Here is a 25,933-nt window from a genome sequence, read left to right as displayed (position 1 = left end):
TTTTTTTTTCCCTAACCACACATTTCTTTCTCTCACAGCTCTGATTTCTCTGGGGTAGTGGCCACAATCCCCCCTTCCCCACAACCTGTGGCCACCTGTGCTGTCTCTGCAGTTAAATCATTAAGATATATTCTACAAAAACAGGAGAGAGAGGCATAATTACAACATTAAGTGGTCTTTTGCCTCGGTATTTTTTAAAATGAAAACATCTGAGTTGAACCTTACATACAATTGTTTGGTACTTCTAGATATTAAGAGGGAAGTCAACCTGTCCATAAACAGCCTCCAGTGTGACCCTGTCCCCCTCTGTGGTGCCATAAATGTGATATTTCTGTGTTCCCTCAGCCTGTTTGGATGACAGAGGAGCTCCCAGAGACAGTCAGGATGGATTTATCCTTTTGCTGATTCCAGGCATGGTGTGGGTATAAAACAGGCAACACTCTCAGAAGTTACGTATTGAAGAAAACCACATTTTATCAAGAAAATGAAGGGCAAGTTGAGGACCAAAGCTGAATTTCTCACTAATTCATCATATCTCCCCTTCAAGCTTAAGCCCATGAGCGTCTGTAGATATTTCCAATTGTTACTGGGAGGAAATAAGGTTACTGAAGTGGGTCAGAGCACTTGAGCTCCTGGGTCCCAGCTCAAATGGGCAGCTAGCAGGAATTGCAGCTCTTCACAAGCGGCTCTAAAAGGAGTTGCTGATGTCAACTTATTTTTAAATAGTCGAGGATGCACAATGCAAATCTCATTATCTCTTCTGTTCAGCTTTCTGCGGCTACAAAGGCTCCCCTGGCACTGGGGGTTGAGTTATTTCTTTGCTCTGGATGGTGCTGCCAGGTCTGGGCTGGTGATGGGCTGGGTGTTAGAGAAATGATGCCGCCTTTTCATGTTCTCCAGCTTGTTGATGGCTTTTTTATCTCTTTATTGTTGTCTTACAGTCACCCATTGGCAGAACACTTGTGAGAAATATAGATGTGTTATTTCCCCGGGTAAATTGGTAGCTCAGGGTTGTTGGGGTTTTTCTGTGAGTTGTGTTTTGGTGGTTTCTGTTTTTTTTTTGGTTTTTTTTTTGGTACACATACATCAGTTCCTCATTGTTAAGGAGCAGTTAAAGGTTTAAGATAGGACAGTAGGAAAAATGCCAAATGAACCAACATAAGCTCCCCCTCCCCAGAGATCGCACCAGTTTCTGAGCTTTCATGGTTTCTTTTAAATCAACAGAATGAGCACAGTTCTCAGTATGGATATTTTCTAGAGGAAGGTTTTGAAGGGAGAGCAGAATCCACAATAGCTGATCACAGCATGAGGGGTCAGTTGCTGAAATTCATTTTCCTTTGACAACCAAATCTCTTCTCAGGCCTCCTGTAATGAAAGAGTGAAAGAGCAGAGAATACCTGAGGGAGCACTGTGGAACCTATAGAAAGAATGGCTGCTTATTGGGGGGAAAAAGCAGTTTTAGAGTAAAAATGTCTGAACTATTGCTACTCCATAATCATGATGTTGTGCAATAGCCTACAAACTGCCATCTGGCCCAGAGAATAACGAATACAAATGAGATGTTCATGGTGAAGAAATTTATTAGCATCACTCTGGTGAAATGGCTGGATGTGGCTCCCCATTTGCTATGGTTTTTTTAAATTAGCTTCTCTCTAGTAGCAGTGATGAAAGGACATCAAAACAAACTAATAGGAGCTTTAAGAGGATCTTTGTAATATTTGTAATTTCTCAGAAGAAATCTGCTGGGATTGCCAAGATAATTTGGGCAACACACTCAAAGCAGCTTGAGGATTCTCTTGTAGGATTTCCCATCCCTGAGGGACACCTACGCCAATTCTGTGCTCAGTCCCTCACGACTCTCAGCAGATTTTCATCCCCACAGGACAATCTGCAAAGGATGGATGCAGGATGAGGATTTCTTTGGACAGGCACAAGAGAGACTCAAACAACACTCCACTACCTGGAGATTTGCAATCTAAGTCAGCCTTTAATCTTATATTGACTTGAACATCTCCACTCTATTAATAAACATTTATACCTCCAGGACCCTCTGGCCTTCAAACACATCAAAACTGAACATGAATTTCACATATTTCTATGCATTTTTCTCTGGTGTTGCAGCCGTGCCCCAGTTTGGAAGGTACTTTTTCATGTTACCCTGGATCAGGACAGAATTGTGCTTTACAGCTCTTTGATTTTGAAATCTGAGGCTTTTCTGAGAGATATCTGTTGGATAGTAGTTCACATTAAAGTTCAACCAGATTTTTGTGGGGAGTAATAACAGAAATTGTACTGAAGTAGAATGAGGAATTCCAAATATTTTATTGACTTGAGCTCTGGTAAATTCAATGCCAGTTTCATTTCAATGAGTTTTCTGGCCCATTGGAGCTGTAGTTCATTAAGCATGATTAATACTCTTATGCTGACAATTTTTCTACAAGACCAAACATAGATTAAATTGAACTAAAAATTCATAATTATCTGCACTAAAATGTCAGTTCAAAACCTCTGACTATAAAACAAAGCCTGTATCTTTTGTTGTTAAATTTATATGAACAGAAACAGCTGTACTGGGGTATCTACAATTTATGTCTTATTCTGAAAATGACTAATTTTTATTTAATTTAGCTTGCTAGAAATATTTGATCTTTCAGGTTTTTTTTCAGTGTAAATAAATTCAGATAAAAGCCAGCTAACATTGGCCATTCTTGGATCTTCTGGAACTCATTCCAGTAAGAACCATTGCAGTTTTGAAGCTGTTAAAAAGCCACGAATTTTTCTGTGCAAACCTCTGCCTGTACGTGGAGCAACAGTTAATTCTGATTAAAGATAATTAAAGAAAGGGTTACACTTGATTGATTTTTCCAGCTGCTTTTTGTATTTGGGTAGTCTGAGGGCCAAAGGAACAAAGCTCAGTCACAGCTCTTCAACATATTGAAAATATTGTCAAATTGCACACCAAATTAAACCAGGTTGTTGCTGAAGGTTCCTCCATGCATTGTTCCTGAGATTAAATGGAGATGTCTTTGTAATGGTAGAGAAGAACAAAGCTGCCTAGTTCTACCTGTACTGTAAATAATATCATTATTATTATTAATAATAATAATACTTGTGCTCTGTATCCATCCTGCCTATCCATGTGGTGTGGGAATAAGGCATTCTAGAAACACTAGAGTTTAAAGGATACCAGAAGAATTATTTGCAGTCACATACAAGGCAAAATGTTGTCTTCAATAGAATGGAAATAGATTTTTTGATGGAAATGTTTTGCATGCTAAATGGAATCCTAGAGGAGGCTGGCAGAAACATATTCTAGTGAACATTTGATAATAACTGTAAATGGAATATTTAATTATGAGCATAAGACAACAGCTATGTCTGTAACCTTTTTGCAGCTGGGTTGGTATCACTTTTCCTGTCCTTGACAAGAAAATTAATTGTGTTGCTGAAGTGTGAATTTAAAGCTGCTGAGTGTCCTTTGTTTTTCAGCAGCACTAGTTTATATTCAACAGTTGAATACAACTGGATGAGATTTGCTGCAATTCCAAGCAATGCTTTCCATTATTTCTTGCTGTGTCACAAAATTAAGGTTTTAGTTTAAGGGTTTAGAATATAGTAATATATATAAAGCAAGATGGAGGTTTTGGGGCGGAGGCTGGTCCTTCTTCTTCACCTTCTTCTCCATGGGTTTGGGTGGTTTTGTGTAATTGGATAAAAAGTCCACGTTGCAGGACATGAGGCATTAGTTATTGGGTTAAAAGTGAAAATAATTTAGGTGTAGTTTAAAAATTGGGTAGTTTTTCCTTAGAAGGCCTTGTAGCTATAGATATGGGGCCATTTTGTGGCTTGTTAGTGAAATGCTGCAGAACTCAGGGTTTGTAAGTCTGTGATACAGAGAAGTTCATGTCCAAACACAAAATATTGCCTTGAGCACTTTCAATCCTGACCTTGACAGAGGCAGAAAAGAAGCCAAGAACTGGCACATGGGGTTGTTTCTCCCAGGGTGCAGGACTTTGTCTTCGCATGTTTTGAGCTTCACAAAGCCCATTTCTCCAGCCTGTGCTTCCCAGCCACGTACTGTCCCTCCCTGTCCTTCCCGCTTTGTGGCAGCAGGGATGGGCCAGCCACTCCTGTCCCTCTCAGGATTGCATTTTCCAAGCACCTAATAGTCTTTTTCCAAGCATGTCATATTCTCAGAGTACAGAAGATGTCTAAAGGATGGAGAAGGATTACTCTTACTTTTTAGAGATTGGTTGTGGTGGGAGAAAAGCATCTAAAGGCCTTTATGAATACTGCTGCAGTTTGAACCAGGTAATGTCCTGATGGCAGCCCTGTAGCTCTGGTTGGGTTTTTTTGACAGAATTAACTATCAGCTACATCTTCCTTCACTAAAATGTCATTGTTTTGGTCTTGACTGCCTTACTTTCCATAATATTTTAGGCTGTTTGTACCTCAAAACCCAAAAACTGTTAAAAATATGATTATTTCCACAGCAAATCAGTCAGCAGTCTGAAAATACATCAGGTGAAAGACCTTGATTTCCTTGTTGAAGATTTTTATTAAATTACATTTTTTAATTGTTCCACTTTCGCCTCACATTCTCCAGAGTATCAAGAAGAGGCTATTCTGGTTTTATTGCTCATTCCACAAAGAAAGACATTTAAAGCAAACATGGTTGCAGCTTGTAAAGTTGCATCTTTAGTTCCCGGGACGAGAGGGGCTGTTCACACACAAGAACAGTTTGCATTTAGGAGAGAACTTGTAGGGGGATAGAACATAAGTAAATAAAGGTGGTAGAGAAAGTAATCTTACCCCCTAAGGAGTTGCAGCTGAGCCAATTATTAAGGATTAGGAGCAGGCTGCAGGTGTAGCCAATGAGAAGAATGTTATAAAAGAGTGGAGTGGTTGGTTGAGGAGAACTGGAGTCAGATGGCTGCTGTGAGGATGAGGAAGAGTCAGTGCCTGGAGGAGCTGCCTACAAGAAACATCAAGGAGGTGAGGAGCTCTGGCAATATGGAACCTTTGCAATGTAATGTAATAGAGCTCTTGAAATGTAATGGCAACAAGAACTACTTCAGAAAGACTTGTGTCTTTCTGAAACCAGGGAGGGCACTTTGAGAAGTGCTGCTGTGGAGAAGATGGTTTTGGGGTTTATGGATGTGTGTTACAGGTGTGTTCAGTGGCTGATTTGAGGACGTGTCCATTGAAAGTTTTTCACCTGTGCTGTGTGGTGAAGCTTTGTGCTCTCCTGGAGTGTCATTTATGTGAGGCAAAAAATGATCCTCAACCCAGCTGCTCCCTGTAGCTGGGATTTACTCAATTCATCAGTACAATTGGGAAAAAGAAAAAAAGGGCCATCAGAATCCCCAAGGCCCAATTACTCCATCTGTCCAGTGTCTCTGAGGTGAACTAATGGAGCTGTTAGTGACAAAAGCTGAGAAATCAGCAATAACTCCAGGCAAAAACTGTCAGACCTGGGCACTCCTTGAGGTTCCTGAAGAAGCTCTGGCATCCTCAGAGTGGAAAGAGCCTTGTGGGGGCTTAGGAGAGTGTAGCAATCCCTAGATTTTAGCAAATAACATAATTCCACCTGCAGACAGAATGAAGGGAAAACCTCTCACACCAGCCAGCCTTTCTGCAGCAGCTGGAAAATTTTTGCCATTACTTTGATTTATAAACGTTTTTCAGAGTGCTGTCTGTGAGTGGTGGCTCAGTCCATATGGATGCACAGCATCTTCCTGCAGCTTTTTTATTGTTGGAAAGCAGCCTTGGTTCATTGGGGTGTTTCTGGAGTGCTGTAACAAACAATAAGGGATTGTCATAGAGCAGTCTAATATAATGTAAAAACATAATAAACACCATAAAAATCAACATTAAAATTAGGTGGCTGATGAATTTAAACCCAGCAGTAACTGAAATCTAGGGTTATGGCAATTCTGAAGAAAAATGCCCTAATATGAAGCAATGACTAAAGATGACCTTAAAAATCCCTATAAAACTGAATTTGGGTTGAGTACAACTCAAATCAACCTCAAAACCTTCCTGCTCTCTCAGTGTTTGGTTACAGTTTTGAGTGTGCAGGCAAAGAACATTGCACACAGAAAGAGGAATAAATGGGGTAAAAAAGGACTTTGGGGGATGTTTGCAGCCTTTCAGCCTTAGACCTACCAGGGCTCAAAGTCCCTGAGCTGCGTTTTGGTCAGAGGAATTATGCAAAGTCACAGGAGCTGCCAACGAGTCAGATATTTTCTAACTCAGCATATGGCTGATGGTTTATTTTTTTCCACTCCTTTGGCTTTTTTATTATGTTTGTTTTTCTGCTTTTTTTTTTTTAATTGGGAGGTTTATTTCATTTTAATGTATGGCTCATCACTAATGCATTTGAATCTTTGCTGCATCATCTGGGAAAAATAGAATATGAAAAGCTGTGTAAATCTGTTTATAAACATGTTACTGAGCACAGCTCTTTGCCAAGGGGGAAGCATCCAAGATGTTTTAACTGACAGCCCAGTGCAAGCACACACATCTCATTGGTGGGGATCTCTGTGTGCGAGCAGCACTGCCATTTATCCTCACTGCATCCATTTTCACCATTCCAGACTGGGACACACGTGCATGGTGGGTGCAGTGAGCTGGGCAGGGACAGTGTGCTACACACACCGTGCACAGCAATAACCAAAGCTCATTCTCACCAGCCAGGTACAGCCCGATCAGTCACACAGCAGAACGAAGGGGAGGTTGTGTTCTGTTACTCAGGGAATGGCCAGCTGGGGAAAAAGAAAAAGAATCTTCAGTGGATTTTAAAAAGGTTGGAATAAAGAAGAATCAAGTTGAAGAGTTCAGCTATTTTTTTTCCCCTCAAACTAAGAGAGTTGGAAGCTTTTTACCTCTCTTCAGGGAGCAGAAGGATTTGGAGTCAAATGAGGGAACTGAATATTTAAAAACTGTCAACAAAACACATCTTTGAGCATGCACACATTTGTTAGGATCTATGAATGTAACTCATTTCCTAGTCAACATTCAACCTGGTGGGGTTTTTTTTCTCTTTTGAGGCAACTTTGCATTTAAATGTGATAAATGGTGGTGTCTGGGCCAACAGGGTAAAGCAGTTTCATTTGTTTGTGGCAGAGGGATGCAGTACAAAATATTCCAATATGAAAATTATGAAATACTGGTTTTGGTCGAGGTTTTTACTCATAGAAAATCTGTGCTCCCAACTGCAGAGTTCATACATCTTTTTATTTAACTAGCTCATTCTCTAAGGGACAGATTTTCAGGTAGATTTCCATATGCTTACATATAACCTGACCATACAAATAACATTATTTACACATGTATAAACTCCCCATTGCTGCAAACATATCAAGAAAATCGACTCTGTGGGGTTAAGTACTGAAAGGATTATTTGGCTTAAATTGTGTTCAACCCAATTTGAATTGTACTCAACCCAAATTAGGTTTCATAGGGATTTTTTAAGGTCATCTTTAGTCCTTGCTTCATTTTAGGGCATTTTTCTTCAGAGTTGCTATGACCCTAGATTTCAGTTATTGCTGGGTTTAAGTTCAGCAAAATGTATCAGCAGAAGTCGAGAGCAATTTTTTCTTTTTTTTTTCTTTTTTTTTTCTTCTTTTTTTTTTTTACAAGTAGGGGTTATTCAAAAACCCCAGCCAGAAACGTGCTTGGTACCAGTTGGATGTGGATATATGAAATTTGGCTGAGGACCGGTGAGATTTGGCTTGGTTGGCAGGGTGCACTCTTCATGCAAGGCAGAGCCACGTGCTTCTGAAAAACCCCGCAGGGCTTCCAAAGCAAGGCCACTCTCACACCTCCTCCTGGTGCATCGTTCTAATCGTGTGTCTCCACACTATTTGGATGCACAAAGAGGCAGAAATGGAGCCTGCTTTTCAGTCATGCATAATGTAGATAATCATCCTGCCTCCCACATCTCTTTTGCATGCTATTCAAATGAGACTATTGCCTACTTTTTAGTCAGTTTTAAGCCAAAATATCTAGTGGCTTAATAACAGCTGTTTCTCTTTAAAATGCACTTAGAAATCCTGTTTAGGGTGCTAATTTGCTTAAGGATGGAGCCAAACTACACTTTCTGTTTAATAAGAGCTCTTTTTGCATTTTAATCTCCTCATCAACAGTAATAAGCTATGGATATATGGAGGCAGGGTAGTGCTTTTAAAGAGGGGTCATTCCTGAGTGATTTTTTAGCATGATTTTGTGGAATGTGTGAAGCATTTTAAGATGCTCCTCCAGCATCTCAGGTATTTTAGCTCACCCAGTCAAAAAAGCCTGACTCACTGTGACATCCATGGGCCATTGGAACAGGGACTGAACTCAGAGTGGCCTGAAATAAGCAGGCAGCCCAAGGCAGCCACAGCAGCGTCCGGCAGCACAATATTTGCATTTCCAGTGGACTGGAATGTTCATCCCACTTCTGTGGGGCTGTTCTGTGGTGGGGCCTTTGTGTTTGCATGTTTGCTTCCCAAAAAGGTGAGACAGGGATGGCTGTCTTCAGCTCCTGGGAAATTGGCCAGGGAAATGGAAGAGCCCCAAATTCAGGCAAGGCTCCCAGTGTTGCAAGAAGCCCACAGCTCCCCTGGCTGCTCATCTGGGCAGCTGCCTGTGGTGGTTTAATGTGAGAGGTATTTATAGAAATAATGTAAAGGGTTTAATTATTAGAAGGTTTTATATGTTTTTGTGAAAAATACGTGTTAAAGATGAAAAAAATCTGAAAAATTCTTTGAAATCTAAAAATTAAATAATAAATAAATACATTGTAATAAATACACTAACAATTATCCAACACTAAAAGTCGTGGCTGGAGAGAGGAGCTGAGTCCCTGTTGGGAGCATATGCAGTGTGCTCCTGGGCTTTAAGGACTTTAAGTAGCAGCCCTGAGCAAATTAAATGAGGCCCCAGCTCCCCAGGCAGCTTTCTAGATGGGAAACAGAGTGAATTTCCAGCAGAAATCTGCCCGAGTTTGGAAGGAACTCATCAAAACAAATATGTATTTCTACAATCTCTTCTGATTTCAGCAAATTAGCATTGTTTCACTGGAAAATTGTAATGATATTAACCCTTGATTTACCCAATGTCTTGGACGTTTTTCCAAATTTCCTGTTCTGCTGTGAGCACCACTTAACAAGGAGTAACAGGCTGCACTCTGAAAGGATGATATAACATATTGCCTTGACCCAAATGCGCTCTTCTTCTCTCTCTTCTCTTCCTGCTCCTGCCTCCCTCAGTGTTCATGGTTCTGGGACAGGAACTTGTCACTCCTGACACTGTCCCAGTGCCTTGGACATCTTTCCAAATTTCCTGTTCTGCTGTGAGCACCACTTAACAAGGAGTAACAGGCTGCACTATGAAAGGATCACATAACATATTGCCTTAGCATGGCTTTGATGGACTGCCTTGACCCAAATGTGCTCTTCTTGTCTCTTCCTGCTCGTGCCTCGCTCAGTGTTCGTGGTTCTGGGACAGGGACTTGTCCCTCCCGACAGCAGCGCGTGGTTGTGGCTTTAGGTGCCGCAGCAAAACCTTGTGTTCCTTGTGCCAGTCCCAATTGCTGGTGCTCAACAGCACAAGGTCTGCTTTGATGGGCTGGGCTGGCTGAAAATCCCTCTGGCCACACAGGCAGCTGCTGGCCAGTGGCTGAGGAATGGGCTGGGGGAATAAGGCACGGAGGGAAGGTTCCTCAGCAGGAGCAGTGGTTTGGGCACCCCATGGGCTGCCTGCAGTGACCTGAGATGGCTCCAAACCCACAGGAGTTTAGCCAGGGACTAAGGATGAGCAAAGCCAGGTTCTGTGCGCTGAAACACACACTGTGTGTCTCTCTCCTGCTGTTTGGTGGTTGCAGCCTCGTGCACGAATCCCCAGACTGGCTCTAAAGTTGGTTGCCTCTGGCAGCAAAGAGATGTGCACAAACTAATTTATCCTGCAGAAAGAAACCATCACCTGCCCCTCAGCTTAAATCCTGTTGGACAATCAACAGGGACGAAGCAAGGGAATTAGGAACTATGTTGCCATACCTACAAGGCCGTTAATTCCTAAATGGTTTCACATATAGAAACCTTCTTTCATTTCTGCTATACCAAGTGTTATTGATTTTTGCTGTTGCAGCAGTGCCTTACAGACCTGACCAGGGCCTCTAGGTCTAGATGTGTTATATTTTTATAGGCATGCAAGACAGAGATAATCCATGCCCTAGGCAGCTATCAAGTGAAAAAGCAACGGGATGCTAAAAATGAATGGGAGAAAAGGGAAGTAATGAAACAGGTAAACCTGCACAAGAAGCAGTAGACAAGAATAATACTGAAACAGGAAGATGAAGTTGCTGTGTCTCTCATACAACGTGTGAAATTAATTAATGTTAATCCCTGCAGTATTATGGGATAAAGCAGTGATGTTAGTGCTTAGGATGTGAATATTTCAGTAACAAAAGACTCGCTTGCTCTTGCATCAGGCGTACAACAGGTCGCTGTAGACCAAATACCATCTTGTTAATGTACCCGTGCTGGGGTGTTTTCATCATGTTTTGGGATATTAATGAGCTCAGGCAAGGTAGCAGGGATAGCATTTTTAATGCTATTGGAAGTATCTAAAACAAAAAGAAGGAAGTCACATTTCATTCTGCACTGCAGCACATACTCAAAACTGAAAAGCCTGCTAATAGGAATGAGGCTCCACAGATAAAAGCAGTGGGATTTATCAGGGTTAATTCCAGCTGACAGTATTGTTTTGATAACCACTGCATGTGGCATGTTCATACAAGCCTCCCAGGTCAGATCCACTCCTCCTGGAAATCCCTGTTCCAGTTGTCTTTGTTCAGCAGCAGAGAGAGATCTGCAGCCTTTAAACCTCTCTTCTTACTCTGCCTTAGGGCACTGGCATATTGATTTTCATTTTTGGATCTCGTTTATTCAATTAGTGTGATTGCATAGGAATATTTCTTCTTTGTCTTCTTTGTCTTGTCTGAATGTTTCTTCTTTTTCCTGCAATGTTGTCACGACTCAGTCACTTACCTGCCTTGGAGTGCCATCCCACAGAAATGCTACCAAGAGTGATAAGAGCCCATTTCCAAGGCTCTGTTATCAGTCTTGTGCCTAGTGTGAGTATATCTTTGCACCTCTGCTTCATGCACAGATTATCTGTGGATTTAGGATCTGCAGAAACTAGACCAGGACTTGCAGATTTGAGCTGTGGATACACAAGCTGCATCTTTAGATTTTAGACTGGAAAATCTTGATGTTCGCTGATTCAGTTCATTTATTAAATGAACTGAAACTAAATGTTTCAGTTCCTTTAATAAATATCTTTTTTATTTATTTCTTTAAAAACCATATCTACACCTTCTTCTGTCTCTCTGATGTAAAGACTTGTCTTCCTGTTTTCATGCATGCTGTTTTCCATGCTCCCATAGCAAAAGAAGGAATTCCTTATAAATGTTCAGTTGGCAAAAAAAAAAAATTGCTATAATAAAGAAAGGTAAATACTTGAATGAAGACATGTATGCAGTTCTTATGTGAAATACAGTAGAAAGGAAGCTGAGCATTTTCTATTCATTATTGTTTGAAATACCATCATGTGTGTGTAAACAGAGCCCTATTTGTACAAACAATTCAATAAAAACACTCACATATGCTGTAATTCCTGATAAAATTACGTGTTTATGCTGCACAGCAGATTGGCTGAATGCATGTTGGAAATTACAGCACTTTAACTGCAGGTTAAAATGTGTTATTGAAAAGTTTATTTCATGTTTTATAGATGAAATAGCCGAATTATATCAGCAGTAGTAACTTTTAAATACCATTAATGGCCAGTACTCTGTTATTTCATTAAACAGAGATCTGGTTCTTCTAAAATCAATCTCTCAAGCTGCTAGGATGGTTATTTGCTTTTTAAGGCAATGTGTTGGAAGTACTATACTGCACATTATTCTGCACAAGTGCAGCTGTAATTCACAAGTCCCTTCTCCATTCCCCAGACAATAAGAACTTTATGACAAGAACTTTACTTCACAGATATGTGAGTGTAATGAATAAATGACAAGTTCTTACCAGATAACAATATTATATTCTTTATTGTGCTTGGGCCCTCACTTACAAAACAGCCAAGAAATGTCAAACCCTTAGATAAATAAGCTCTTACTGAATTTTCGTTCTCTGGAACCCTGCGCACACTGATGAGAACAAGTCCTTTTTACCTCCACGAGACAAAATACAGCTCAGCCCCGAGGCAGAGGTTGCAGAAGCAGTGTGTGGATGAGGAGATAAGCCAGCAGAAGGTGTTAACCAGCTCCATGCTAATTGATTAGCTGCCCTTGCTGAGAGGAGATTGTCCTACAGACCCCCAGCCACCTGCTGAGCCAGATGGAAATCAGAGGGGTGGGTTCACTAGGGGATTATTTCAGGTTTTGTTTAACAAAATGACTCCTGAAGGTACAATGTATTCCAGAAGAAGTTGTGCTCCAAAGATGAAAAGGCAATTGATTATTTTCACTGCAGTTATTTTAAGAAAAAGCTATCTCCCACTAAAATGGAAAATCCCACCTTCCAGCATTGCAAGCTAATAACGATCTTGGGCTTCCTTCAATCTCACCTTATTAATAGCAGCAACAGCTTGTGGTGATTTTAAACACTGGGTTTTGCAAGGCCAAATTACCTGTGAGGCATTTCAGTTTCACAGCCTGGAGAAACACAATAAATACTGGAGGTTCTACAAAGTATTAGGAAAAACACAATAAATACTGGAGGTTCTACAAAGTATTAGGAAAAACACAATAAATACTGGAGGTTCTACAAAGTATTAGGAAAAACACAATAAATACTGGAGGTTCTACAAAGGTGGGCCTCTTGCTTCTCAAGAGAGCAGAGGTGCACCCATAGGCCTTATGTTAAAATACAAGCAAATGTAAATTTTTGAGTGAATATAGCAGTGATTCCTGTTAGATGTGTCTTCTGAGACTTTGTTTGTCTTCTGGGAGATGTGCAAGTTAGACTAATAGATGGCAGCATGTCCCACTGCAGCTGGCTCTCCAGCTGGGAGGCTGAAGACTATTGTGCCTTTTTCCCAATCTCTTTCTCGAATGGCCCTTTTTTGGCTCACAGAAATCCATAGCAATATATTTCCCAGGTATCACTTTGAACTAAATGGATCCATTGTTTCTCTCCCTTCTAAAATTTTCTGAGACAGATGTCAGCAATAACCTCAGTACGTCTCTGAATTTTTCCTTTTTCTTCTTTTCCTCTCGGAATGAATCAAGGTGAAATCATTTTTGCAGCTGTTCAGAACATCCAGATGTGGCCTACTAAAAGGGAGAATAGGATGTGATCTTCAAGAATCTGCCATAGCTCTTAACCTTCTGGTTACAAATCTCTTTCCGTTTCATACATCTACCTAGATGCTTCTTTGGTCTTGAAATACCATGGTGACCACGATGTGGAACCAGACCATCAAAATGCACAGAAGTTGCAAACACTTGTGAGCTGCTTAACACATCCATTTTATTTTGTTAGGCTAGGAGCCCAAAATGCTCCAGGAGCTTTTCAAACACAGAGACAGGATCCTGCCTTTGACTTTGTGACATTACTAGCAAAAAACCCATGGCGTTTTGTTGATATGTTTGTCTCACTTTAGCACAATACCCATGGCGTTTTGTTGATATGTTTGTGTCGCTTTAATACAACCCCTCATTATGGCATTCATCATAAATCTGTGTGACTGAAATTCTGTATTCACTGCAAAGCTCTTTTTTCACCTTCAGTGTGTAGTTCTGGCATAAAAATCTGTGAACATGGCCATGAAAACTTGCTGAATGTCCTTCCCCCCCCCAGCATGTTAATGGATTGGAATGAGAAATCATGAAGTTTGAATTTATTTTTTTAATGATTATGCTTCTGATAATTAATTCATAAGTCATCTCTAGGCCCTAGAGGCTCCTGTGACACATCAGAGCTGATGTTGTTGTTAAGATAATGGATTTAAGTGGAATGTAGGTGGTAGAGATTCTGAAATGCTGGCACTGTGAAGGTTACATGAAGCCTCCTGTGGGCTGCACAGTGATGGAGGCTCTCAATATCTCTCCCCTTGTTTGCCTAGGTAAGCCAACAGATGCAAACCCAAAACATGCAGAGTCAGAGTTCTGTATGATTGAATTCTTTAAGAACTCCCTGCTCAAGACTAGTGAGGGATCACAGCAAGAACAAGTGCTTGGCCTCTTGTCTTTAATTAAAAAAGTTAGACTCTGTCCTCAGAAATGCAGATAAATATTTAAATCTGAAATCAGAAGAAACAGCGGCCACAAGTTTTGTTTGGCTGCTTTTCAATTCTGCACATTCAATTAAAAAAGAAAAACTTACACAAAATGTGCAATACCTTGTTCTCTGTTCAGCCAGGTTAACATGGCCAGTAGCACAGAAACTGAAATTACCTGACCTGGAACTGGTAGACAGTTTTATCATTCATAGTCATAAAATTTCTATGTCATGGAAGTGCATTAAATGTTTCATAGAATTGCATAAATATTTTTAATATCTGATACTTCATGTGTGTGTGAAAGAAACAATATGCAGTGCGTTCCCAGGATATTTTTTCATGAAGTATTTCCTAAAATCACCTCAACAGAACATGGACAAACCTGAACCTTCCACATTCACCAGTGTACTCTTGCTTCCCCCTTCCATTGCCCAGAGTGCATTTTTGCAGTGGGTAGTGATGTTTTTGTTTTTACTGATTATAATCTCTCCCTGGAGAAAATACCAGCTTACCTCTGTGCTCAGTGTTTCCCCAGCTGCAGCATAAATGTGCTCCTGCAGACAAATTGCATACATATATCAGAGGCCAAAAAAGGACCTTCTCCTAAGATCCAATCCCTGTCCTTTAATTTAGGTGAGCATTTGATTCAGGACTTGGCTTTGTGGCTGAAATAAAAAGCCAGGAAAGCAGTCTCTCAGGCTTTTGGAAAAGAGACAGAAATAATCTTTGCACAGTCCCTGCTGCTCTTTTTAGCAAGAATCTCCCAAGAATGCTCAGCTAGGACCCACTTCAAGGAAATGATGCCCTTTATCATCACACTGAAACGTAAAACATTTGGGAAGTGTGGTGATATTTTCATCAAGAATGTTATTGTAGGAAATTCTTTCATTAAGGAATTGTGAATTAGCTTGTTTTCCCTGCTCAGATGCTGAAGTTTCATTTATTTGAACACTGCCTTTAAAGCAGCTATTAGAAAAACAAAAGGACCACTAATCTAAAATAAAATAATTAAAAAGTAAATAACTGCTGACACCAAAGTGTATTTAAAAGCAGCTGCAGTCAATAAGATGGTTGGATTTTAGTTCACAAAAATGAAAGGCATGCACCCACATGGGAACAATAATGCTGAGTGATTTATTGTAGAAGACTTGTGCACAACAAAGCAGCAGAAATGTGGACCTGAAAGTAGAAAAAGAAACTGTGAATGCTTAGAGCTTTCTGTAATTCCTTGTGGGTCCATAGGAAGCAGTGCTTAAGAGAAGTCTTTGAGAAGATTGATGCAGTTGGGACTGGTCAGGAAGAGAGGGGCATTCAGAGCAGTTTAGAGATCCCTACCCCTGGAAAATGTACAAAGAGCTACACCTAAAACAGGTGGAATGTAAGAAATCCTAATTACTTCAGAAGTCTGATCATATCTTATAAAGCGTTAAATTCAGATTCACCTGGTCATGCTTATAGCATGTAGCCCCTTCTTCAAAAAGAGTCACAACTTTTGTATAATCCAGTTATTTCAGAACGAAAGGAACGTTATTCATGAACAATATCTGGCTTTTCAAATGTTCTTGCCTGTTGTACAGAGCAATTCTGACTCAGAAAATGAATAATTGATAAGGTGTAAGCCTGGGAGCAATTGGTATCTTTTCAGATCTTGGAGAAGGAGATTTGCTTTCATTTCTAAAATGAGCAGAACATTTTGGAGAAATTGAAGCTGGGTGGTTCAGAGCATTACACCTCGGCTCAGTGGAAGTGGGTTTTGTTCCCAGAGTTTTCACAAATGTTTGTCTGATGGGAGGAAAGTCTACAGGAAGAGATAGTGCTTAAAATTTCGGGTAATTCTAAAGTTTGAACGCTGACTGTGTTTAATGAATTAATTAATCAGCTGGGAGGTGAGGGAGAAAGACCATGTGAGACAGCAGGAACTGTTCATGGAGTACTGGATCTAAGGTCCCAGACTTTGGAGATATTTTGTAGATTTTCCTGACCATCAGAGTAGATCTTACTGGAGATTGGGATTTTGGTTTTTTTCCCCTGACTGTAGGATTTCTTTCTAAATCATATTCTGTCTTCTCTTTTATTTCATTTACCGAGTTCATGTGAAATGTTGTGTCCTCTGTTTGGATTTTATAACAGCAAACAGCACTGTAGGAAGTCTATTGGAGGGCAGAAAACTTTGAATGTCAAGACAGAATGGAGTGGCAAAAGGTCACTTGTTTTCTGACTGGGGTAGAGATGGACGAGGGTGAATTAATAATTGGAAAGAATTTCTTTTTAAGGCTATTCTTTTTTCCAAGCATAGATTGTAATGCAATGAACCAAGAACAGGATGAGAGACAGCAGGTGTCCAGCTCTTTGGATGGTATTGGGGGAAAGGAAATGTTGAAAATTTTCGTGTCCCTTCCTTAGACAAGTGCCCTGCTTTATAAGCCAGTTCTAGCCAGGTGCATATCAAAGGAAATCCATTTCCTCTTCCAAGCTGTGCCTGCTCAGGGTCTGGTTTACAGTGTGCCTGTTTTTACATGGATTTTGGCTTTGTGAAAAGAGTGGTTTGAGCCATAAATTACCCTTAGTTGTTTGTTGGTTTGCACAAAATTAATGTAGTTCATGGGTTTCTCAGACAACTCGATCATGCTCGCTGGATTAATCAATGTTTTAACCACAAATGCAGATTGATTGTGGATGGTGCCATGTTTGCATGTAGCTGCTTTGGTTTTCAGAAAGTGCAGCAAGAACTCATTCAGTGTAGGAGACGAAGTTTGGTGTCCCTGCCTTTACCTGTGGGTTGATTACCTGTGTCACTTCTGCAGATTTTTTACACCAGAACAGGGGCAGTGTCATTGTCAGGCTTATTCTGGCAAAGCCTGTGGTGCCATCGTGGTGCTGAGGTCAGTGCTGTGGCTTTGGCAGTCACACAGACAAACATTTGTCAGGGTGCTTGGAAAAAATACCTCCCGAGCTGTAGTTGGTGTATTTGTTCTGCCACCTTCTCTCTAGTTTGTGTGCACGACAGGAGAGCTCCAGAGCTCTGTCATTTAAAAGCATTTTCATATTTTTGAGGCAAGGTGCCATGAAAATACCAAGTGCTATGAATTGGCTTGTACCACTGGAGAGAATGAGGCAGTAATTGCATATTTAATAGACTCCCACCATTTACTGTGGTGCAACCACTCAGCAATTCTCTCCTGAGAGAACATTTCCATCAGTTGGTTTCAGTGTGCAACTGCAGTGCCAGGAGAAGGCAGGAAGGGACAGCCCTGAGAATTTTGGGTGCTTTTGCACTGGAAACATGGATGCTGAAAACATTCATTCTGGTTAGCCACAGCAAAGGGTAGCTTAGGCACGTTATCTTTACTGAAGGGAATTAAGCTGCTGTGATTGCCCCTGTACAGCAGCTAAAGCACATTTAGACAATTTTATTGTACATCCTGAAGGGAATAAAACCCCTACATTGATTTGTCAAAGTGCTATCAAGGGTCAGGAAAGCTCACCTCCTGAGCTAATTTGCTGGTCTTATTTCAAACCCCTTGCTATTAGCCAAATAATTATTTCTCCTCTGCTCAAGCTCCTTCGTTTGGCTGATGTGAGCAAAGCATCAGGAAGAATAATTGTGACACCTGGAGTCTCAGTGCCAGCATTTAGCAGATGACAGAACTGCTCTGTGCCCCTGTTCCCTGGGCTGCTTCTCAGAGCAGAGCCAGCCCAGGAATTTCACTTCTCCCTAGCAAGCCCAGGAGCCTGTCTCAATGCTTTCATCCCTGACTGCTCTGAAACTACTTCAAGGAGCCTGAGCAAAAAAAAAATTAAAATGCTGTAGTTACCTGGATGTGAATGTGATGAGTGAACCTAGTGATTTAAACCAGTTTGATCTGTGCAGTGAATGCAGGTCTTGTCTTGCCACTCAGTTGCATACAGCTGCTTTGTTGCACACAGCATGTGCTGGATTGGTGTCAAGGGCCTGTTTCCCCCCATTTCTCTTCTGGTGTCCAATCTTTTTGAGAGTTTAAAACAGCAGTAGCTTTGTAGCACTTTGGTTTAAAGGCTAGGTTAGCCTAAAGGATTGATGGAATTGGGAAAGTTAAGACAGGAGGAGGTCAGAGGGGTGTGTGTTGGATAAACCTGTTAAGCAGAGGGTGGGGTTGCACCACTTAAGGTCAGCTCCGAAATCTAGTTTGATCCCCTTTAAAAAGTAGGCATTCTGAACTGCAGTAAAAAGATTTTTCCCTTGGGTGTGGCAAAGTGATTTGGGATCCCAGAATGTTTCTGTAGTGCTGGAGACAGCGAAGCATTCGATGTAGAGCGAAGCAAAGTGTGCAGCAGAAAATCAACGTGCAATCAAGAACTGGATTCCTGAGGGAGGCTCTTTTCTAAGGAATCTGCTCAGGCAGAGAAAATGAGAGCTCAGATCCTCAGAGCACACCTAGGGCTCATTAACACACGCTGCTAAGCTTTACACTGTGCCCAACATGAATTACTGCCCTAGTGGGAGCGCCCCAGATTGTGTAACTGCACCTTCGTGGAAATAAACCTGCACATCTGATTTTCAGTGTTGCCATTAGCAACAGCTCTGTTATCAATTTCTGCCCACATTCACCTCCTGAAACCTCCACCCCAGTGGGACAGGAATGCAGAAGTTGTTAATGCGAGGTGAGCCCGTGCTTTGAGACACAAACCCAGATTAACAATGAACACCCTTCTTTTTGCATCCCATCCTAGGAATTTGTCCAAAAGTCAGGAGTTATAATTCCTGTAACCCCCTCAGAAAGCTTACTTTAAAACACACAATGTCAGCTGACATCTGTGCAATCGCCACCCTGAAATGGTGAAGCTTTGACACATATTTCCATCTTTTCTGCAAAATATGGACAATACCCACATTTGGGGGAAGTTCTCAGCCTGATTATCTGACAGAGAGGTTTTTTCTTTGTAAAAGTGAATACAAAATTGCCAAGCATCCAGTTCAGGAAAGCTTTCCTGTACAGCACAGCAGTTAGGCAGGGACTGTCAGAGGTGCTGGGTTATTTGCTCTCCTGAAGCAGGGATGTTTTCAGGCAGTGACAGTTCAGAAATGGATTTAAATGCTCAGCTTTCCTTCTGTTTTTATTCAGTTTCACCCCAGCAGTATTTCTTTTATCTATCTCGAGCCCAAAATTGTGTTTTTAGTAATTGACTGTTTGTTATTAAAAGCCTGGAAATTCCCCCAGACTTTTATAATTGGTGAGCTGAAAAACTCAGATTTTTGTGTTCCCTGAAATGGCATTACCTATTTTTCAAAGAAAATAAACAAGACTTTTAAATGAAAGAAACAGCTATTTGTACAGGGAAATATTGAATTTGTAGGTACTGTGATCAAGAAATTAATTCCATTCAGGCATGTTTATATATCTTATAATATGTGTGCTTTTCTCAGCTGCCACAAAGTTGCTGTCATAAAGACAGAGAAGTCAAAGTAAAATGGGCAAACACAATCCTGGTATAATTCCACTGGCTGAAATGCATTTTTGCTCTTGCTTATGATAATTCCAAACCTGTGCTACTGGCTTTAAGTATGATGTGCCTGAATCTAAGTCAGTCACAGATTTAAACAGAATTTAGTCACCATCAGACGATAAAAAGAAATCTTTGTCTTTAATTGTGGGTATTTTTCCCTCTCAAATGAAGCAATTTGTGACTAAAAGCTTAACCTTTCCAAAAATGCTCTTTTTTAAGAACTGGAACAAACTACTGGTTGTACATACTTTCCTAGGGACATCCCTTCATGTTGATCTGTGTCTCAGCTCTGCTTTTATCACAGAAATGTTTTGTTATCACAAAAAGACACAGACTTCCTTTTTCTTTTGAAGTTTTTACTAATTTCAGAAATGAGCCTACATCAGTGTCCCTTTTCATTCGAATACATCTGCAAAACTGAGGTAGGAAAGTTTTCTACTGATTTTATCAACAGGAGAAAACATGCCATACTTGGAGTGTTATGTCATGGAAGTCTTTAATTTGTTAGGCATTAATTAACCAGGTATTTTGCAGTAGACAATATTTTAAAGGCAAGATTGGGTTTTTAATCTTTTCTGTAATTTCGGTGTGTTTGCACACAGTGGAGGTGGAATAAGGACGATTTATACCAATCATAGAAGACTGATCAGGTTTTTAAGAGCAGCCAACAATCCCTCCAAAGCACTACATCATTCTAATTTTTATAGCATTTGGTTCCCCACAGAACTGTGCAATGCACTTTTTCATGCTCCCTTTATCTGTTTCTCCTTTAATAACAAATTATTTTTGAGGGGAAGGATGGTCCTGCAGGGGAAGATGCTATCTTAGAGATGTAGGTTTGTTTCCAGAAGACATTCAGTTCATCATCTGGGAACTGAAGATAATGTTGCTTTTTTCTACTTTTTGAGAGTCTTGTGAGAATGAATTCACTGTGGATGGAAAGGCATTCAGATAGTGTGAGGAGTGTTGTGGAAGGAATTAAATGTTCTCTGTTCTAAAACAATGGAGTGAATGCCAAGCAGCAGCAGCATGAAATGAGTGAAATTGAGCTCTGGCCCAAGCCAGGTGTTTTCCATTCCCACTGTTCATTGGCTCTGACTCTGATGTCAGACAATACATTAATTTGTTTAGCTGATCCAAATCATATCATGATTGCAAAGTGCTAAGTGATCTGCACACTCATAGCTTCGAACATTATTTGGCAGACCTAAAATAAAAATACTAATCAAACTTATAAAAATGGCTTGGAAATAGTGTGGAATAGATGCTATTCCATGTTGGTTACCAGAAAGTAGCAGGAGCACTTGGAATAACTCACAGGGCTTTCTAGATCCTCTCTTTCACTCCAAAGGTATTCAGATCATGCTTAAAACTTTTGCTGAAAGCTTTCATTCCTTTTTAAATGGATTTTACCCTTCAAAAGTGTTGGTTTAAGTCCCCTTGGTTGGGAAAGGCTTCAAATCAAGTCCTGTCTTTAATGCTGCCTTTTTGAGCAATGTCCCACGTTCTGTTCTTGAAGTGAGGAAATGCTTTTAATCTTTGGTAGGTGCACAGTGAAAGGTTTTAACTTAGCAGTGCTTTTATAGCACAGGGTTCTGTGTGTTGCCATTTAATGACTTCATTCTGCATGGGCATTCATTTATACATTGCAGGAGCAAATGGATGGAGAGCAAAGGATTAATGTTTCACCAACTTCAGAGTAACAGTAAGGCTGTCAGTACCAGAGTGGCATGATCAACCTTTTAAACTCATGCCATTGGGGCTTTTTGGAGAGCAGTGCTTCCAGAGGGGACAGCTCTTGAGTCAGACACTCAGCCCCAGCTTGAGCACCAGTGTGGAAAGTGGATGTGGAGAAAAGGAGAGTTGTTTGCAGGTTTTTGCATGTTTTAATTTAGGCCACAATCCAAATTAAATTGAAGCCAACCTGGAAACCACTTCGGCTCCACTTGGACTTCTTGACCAAGTTTGAAGCCTACAGAGAAGGAGCCATTCCACTTCAAATGGAAGCTGGAGTCCCATAATTGTACTTGTAACTGAAAGTGCAGAAGCAGCTCTGGGAGAAAAACCAACTTTTGTCAGGGATTGTGTCCAACCCCACTTGAGGGATTTTCATCAGCTCCAAGCAGGAGCGTTGGTGCCCTGCCCCTGTACTTCTGACAGTGAAACATTTTGACACTCCATCATTTTGCAAACAATGTCATTTTCCCTGCCAAAATGTTAGAGTTTCATTACTTTGAATAATTTCTTCCAAGATAAATACAAAATTGATGACAACTTGCAACATACAGTGGTGAAAAAATCCCAGTTCTCTTCTCCATATTTTGGTGGAAATTTGAGACTTTGTTTACTTAATTAAAGCAATTACTTTAATTAAAGCAGAAATTTGGGATATGAAGAGTAAAATGGGTACAAACACAGGACAGCAAGCATGAAGAAAATCTTAATAACATTATATTTTCATTATATTTTAAAAAAATGTGGTGTTTTTTGCCTCTACTGTAAAGTCTGTGCAGTTGGTTTTTCAAGGCAGTTGGGTTGCATCAGCTGGTTATTTGTTACTAATTTGTGGGTTTCTCTTCAGGCATTTTATATCCTCTCAGCTTTTACCATCTGGCAATAATTATAGCTGAAGAGACTGGCCAGCAAATCCAAGCCCAGCATCTTGTCCATAGATTGCTCTCCATCCATGGGTTGTTCACAATTCCTGGGCAACATCAGTTTCCCTGGGCTGCTTAAATTTGTCACGTTTGTCCTCAGAAGTGTGGGGGTCAGCTGGAGGGGCTGGAGCAGAGGAAGAGGAAGGTCACTGCTTTTGGGGGGCTCCCCAGCCTGGGGATCCCTGCAGGAGTCTGGGGAGATGCAGGACAGTGGGGCAAGTGGGGCTGGCATCCCCAAACCTGGCAGCCAGAGCTCACCAGGAACACTGGGAACGTGCGTGACAGAGACACCTGCACAGTCAGAATGCCAGTCTGGAATTGTGTCGAGTTATGTCTTAATCCCATGGCATTGTCAGGGAGCTCGAGCTGTGAAAATGTGTCTTTTCATTGCAGGCTCAACAGAATACCAGATGCTACTTTTTTTTTAATTTTTATTTTTAATTATTTTAATTTTTTTATTCAGGTGACTCTGAATTCCACTTAATTAAAGCAATTACTTTAATTAAAGCAGAAATTTGGGATATGAAGAGTAAAATGGGTACAAACACAGGACAGCAAGCATGAAGAAAATCTTAATAACATTATATTTTCATTATATTTAAAAAAAATGTGGTGTTTTTTGCCTCTACTGTAAAGTCTGTGCAGTTGGTTTTTCAAGGCAGTTGGGTTGCATCAGCTGGTTATTTGTTACTAATTTGTGGGTTTCTCTTCAGGCATTTTATATCCTCTCAGCTTTTACCATCTGGCAATAATTATAGCTGAAGAGACTGGCCAGCAAATCCAAGCCCAGCATCTTGTCCATAGATTGCTCTCCATCCATGGGTTGTTCACAATTCCTGGGCAACATCAGTTTCCCTGGGCTGCTTAAATTTGTCACGTTTGTCCTCAGAAGTGTGGGGGTCAGCTGGAGGGGCTGGAGCAGAGGAAGAGGAAGGTCACTGCTTTTGGGGGGCTCCCCAGCCTGGGGATCCCTGCAGGAGTCTGGGGAGATGCAGGACAGTGGGGCAAGTGGGGCTGGCATCCCCAAACCTGGCAGCCAGAGCTCACCAGGAACACTGGGAACGTGCGTGACAGAGACACCTGCACAGTCAGAATGCCAGTCTGGAATTGTGTCGAGTTATGTCTTAATCCCATGGCATTGTCAGGGAGCTCGAGCTGTGAAAATGTGTCTTTTCATTGCAGGCTCAACAGAATACCAGATGCTACTTTTTTTTTAATTTTTATTTTTAATTATTTTAATTTTTTTATTCAGGCGTCTCTGAATTCCGTGTTTGCATCTGAATTTTCACCCCCCCCTTAAAATTTCAGGCTTGTCTGAATGCACCATGCACTGCCCCTTCTTTCCTTCCCTCTGCACTCACTCCTGAGCTGTTAGCCACTGCTCGTCTGCTCTTGGTGTTCATTTTAAATTTGAGCAGCACGCGTTGAAATGCTTTCAGATGTGGCTGATTTTGATAGCAGTGACAAAATCACTGCCTGCTATGAGATAAGCAGTGCATGACTTTGATAAATGTAACCATCTATGCTCATGACACACTTTTGCTGGGATGTAAAATGCAGAGTTAATAATTTTGAATGCAAGTATCATTGCAAAAGCAAGTAAAGGAAGATGTGCCTGGCTGAAAAGTTTTACGATACTGAAAAAAGGAAAATGGAAACTTAAGGAAAATTTTGTTGTCAGAGACAGACAATGTCTTTTAACTTCAAACCTTTAACTTAATTTGTTTCATCAGTTACTTTTTAAACCACTTTGAGTGCCAAACTGTCTCTCTGTGGTGTTTGTGAGGTCCCCAGGATGAGGGAAGAGATGAGAATTTGACTCCCATGTTCTCAGAAGGCTGATATATTATATTATATTTATTGCACTATAGTTATTATATTCTATTATTTTAGAATGCTACACTAAAACTATACTAAGGAAAGAGAAAGGACACATCAGAAGGCTTTGGTGAAGGGAGGCACTCAGGGAATATTGAGACACCCAGTGGAAGCTGTTTTTCTTTGAGCTGGGCTGTGGATGGACTAGGGCAGCTCTGGGGTGGCAGAACTGTTGCTGTCAAGCAAGAAATGGCACTGTTATCACTGAACTGAAAGGTCAGCTCTGCTGGAAGTGCCAATTACTGGCAATACATGAAGTGGTTTTTCTTGGTCTAATTGGGGAATATTTTTCAAAGACAGCAGAAATGGTGGGAGTGAACTGTGAACTTTGTGTCCCTCCAGGTGAATTACTGGTGTGGATTCCTAAGGGAAAGGGGGAAATGCTTCTGAAGAAGTGTGCTAGATGGCTTTGGGGCATCTGAGCCTTGGTAATGCTCTCCTGCCTTTGTCCTGAGTTTATTCTTGCAAGATGGAGTTTAAAAGTGCTGATGCAAGGATTACAGCAGACTTTAGGAAATAATTTCTGTATTAGTGCTTTGTGGGCTTCCACAGATGGCTGCTGCATTTCACCCTGTGGTTTTCACAGGCACGAATGGAGAGCCAAGAGAATGTGCCACCAGTGCAGTGCATCCACCGTGGGGCCTTTCCATCCTTCCACCCATCAGGATAATAAATAACACATCTCACATGCTCACAGGGTGCTGAGGGTGCCCAGAGCAGCAGCCTCCAGTTTTTATCTGTACATCTGTCTTGTATTGAGGGCATTTTTTCTGTCCTTGCTTTGTATCAAGCTTGGGGATCCCTGGTGGCAGCTTTCCCTCAGCTGGTGATGCCAAACCACCGCTGCTGGTGTTTGAAGCTCGTAGTCACAGTTTGGTCTCGTGCCCTGCACTCTTTTTGTTCTGCTGTAAAACATATTGCTCTCCTTTAACAATGTCCTTTGTCTCTTTCCACAGAGTGATGAGGTTCTAACAGTCATCAAGGCCAAGGCACAGTGGCCAGCCTGGCAGCCTCTGAATGTGTAAGTAAGTAGGGAATTGTCTGTCTCAAGAGCTTTGTGTCGGCTAAAGAAATAACCTACAATTTGTTGATAGATGAGGTTTTTGACTTTTTTTTTTGTGGCGGTATGTGTTTGATTGCTTTGTTGTTTTGGGGTTTTTCCCCACATCTGCTTCTCTCTCTCTTTCCTCTTTAGCATCTCTCCATTTTTTCCACGCTTTGCCCGGCCAGCTGTGGCAGCAGGACTATCCCATGGAGTTTGTGCCTCCCACACATAAACACTGATGTTTATTCAGTGCTTTCCCAAATATCTTACACTGTTCTGCATGCAGCAGCAGCATTTTTTGGCCTCCCATGTCACACTCTGCAATGCACTGTTACAGCAAACCCTGATGCACCAACAGAAAACTCTCAAAGGACTGATTTTTCAAAGTGCCAATCTGAAACACTCTGTGATGGCAGTGCAGCCACCATGGAGCCTTTCCATGCTCCCATACATCCTTGCATGCATCAGGACAATAAATCACACATCTCACATGCTCTCAGGGTGTGCTGGGTTGCCCAGAGCAGCAGCCTCCAGTTTTTATCTGTACATCTGTCATGCATAAAGAGCAATTTTTCTGTCCTTGCTTTATATCAAGCAC

At 41.1% G+C, this 25,933-nt stretch overlaps 1 protein-coding gene across 1 annotated transcript in view; it reads left to right on the top strand.

Annotated features, from left to right (window-relative positions):
• The window catches only part of SPON1 (spondin 1), a 168,322-nt gene that overhangs the window by 117,837 nt on the left and 24,552 nt on the right, over positions 1-25,933 (top strand). Inside the window, exon 7 of the mRNA XM_005428489.2 lies at positions 25,247-25,311. Within this exon, the coding sequence (XP_005428546.1) occupies positions 25,247-25,311 (65 nt within the window). The remainder of the gene's footprint in view (positions 1-25,246; positions 25,312-25,933) is intronic.

Source organism: Geospiza fortis, unplaced genomic scaffold, assembly GCF_000277835.1.
Source record: "Geospiza fortis unplaced genomic scaffold, GeoFor_1.0 scaffold196, whole genome shotgun sequence".
Taxonomy (NCBI): Eukaryota; Metazoa; Chordata; class Aves; order Passeriformes; family Thraupidae; genus Geospiza; species Geospiza fortis.
This window is presented reverse-complemented; position numbering and strand designations above follow the sequence as displayed.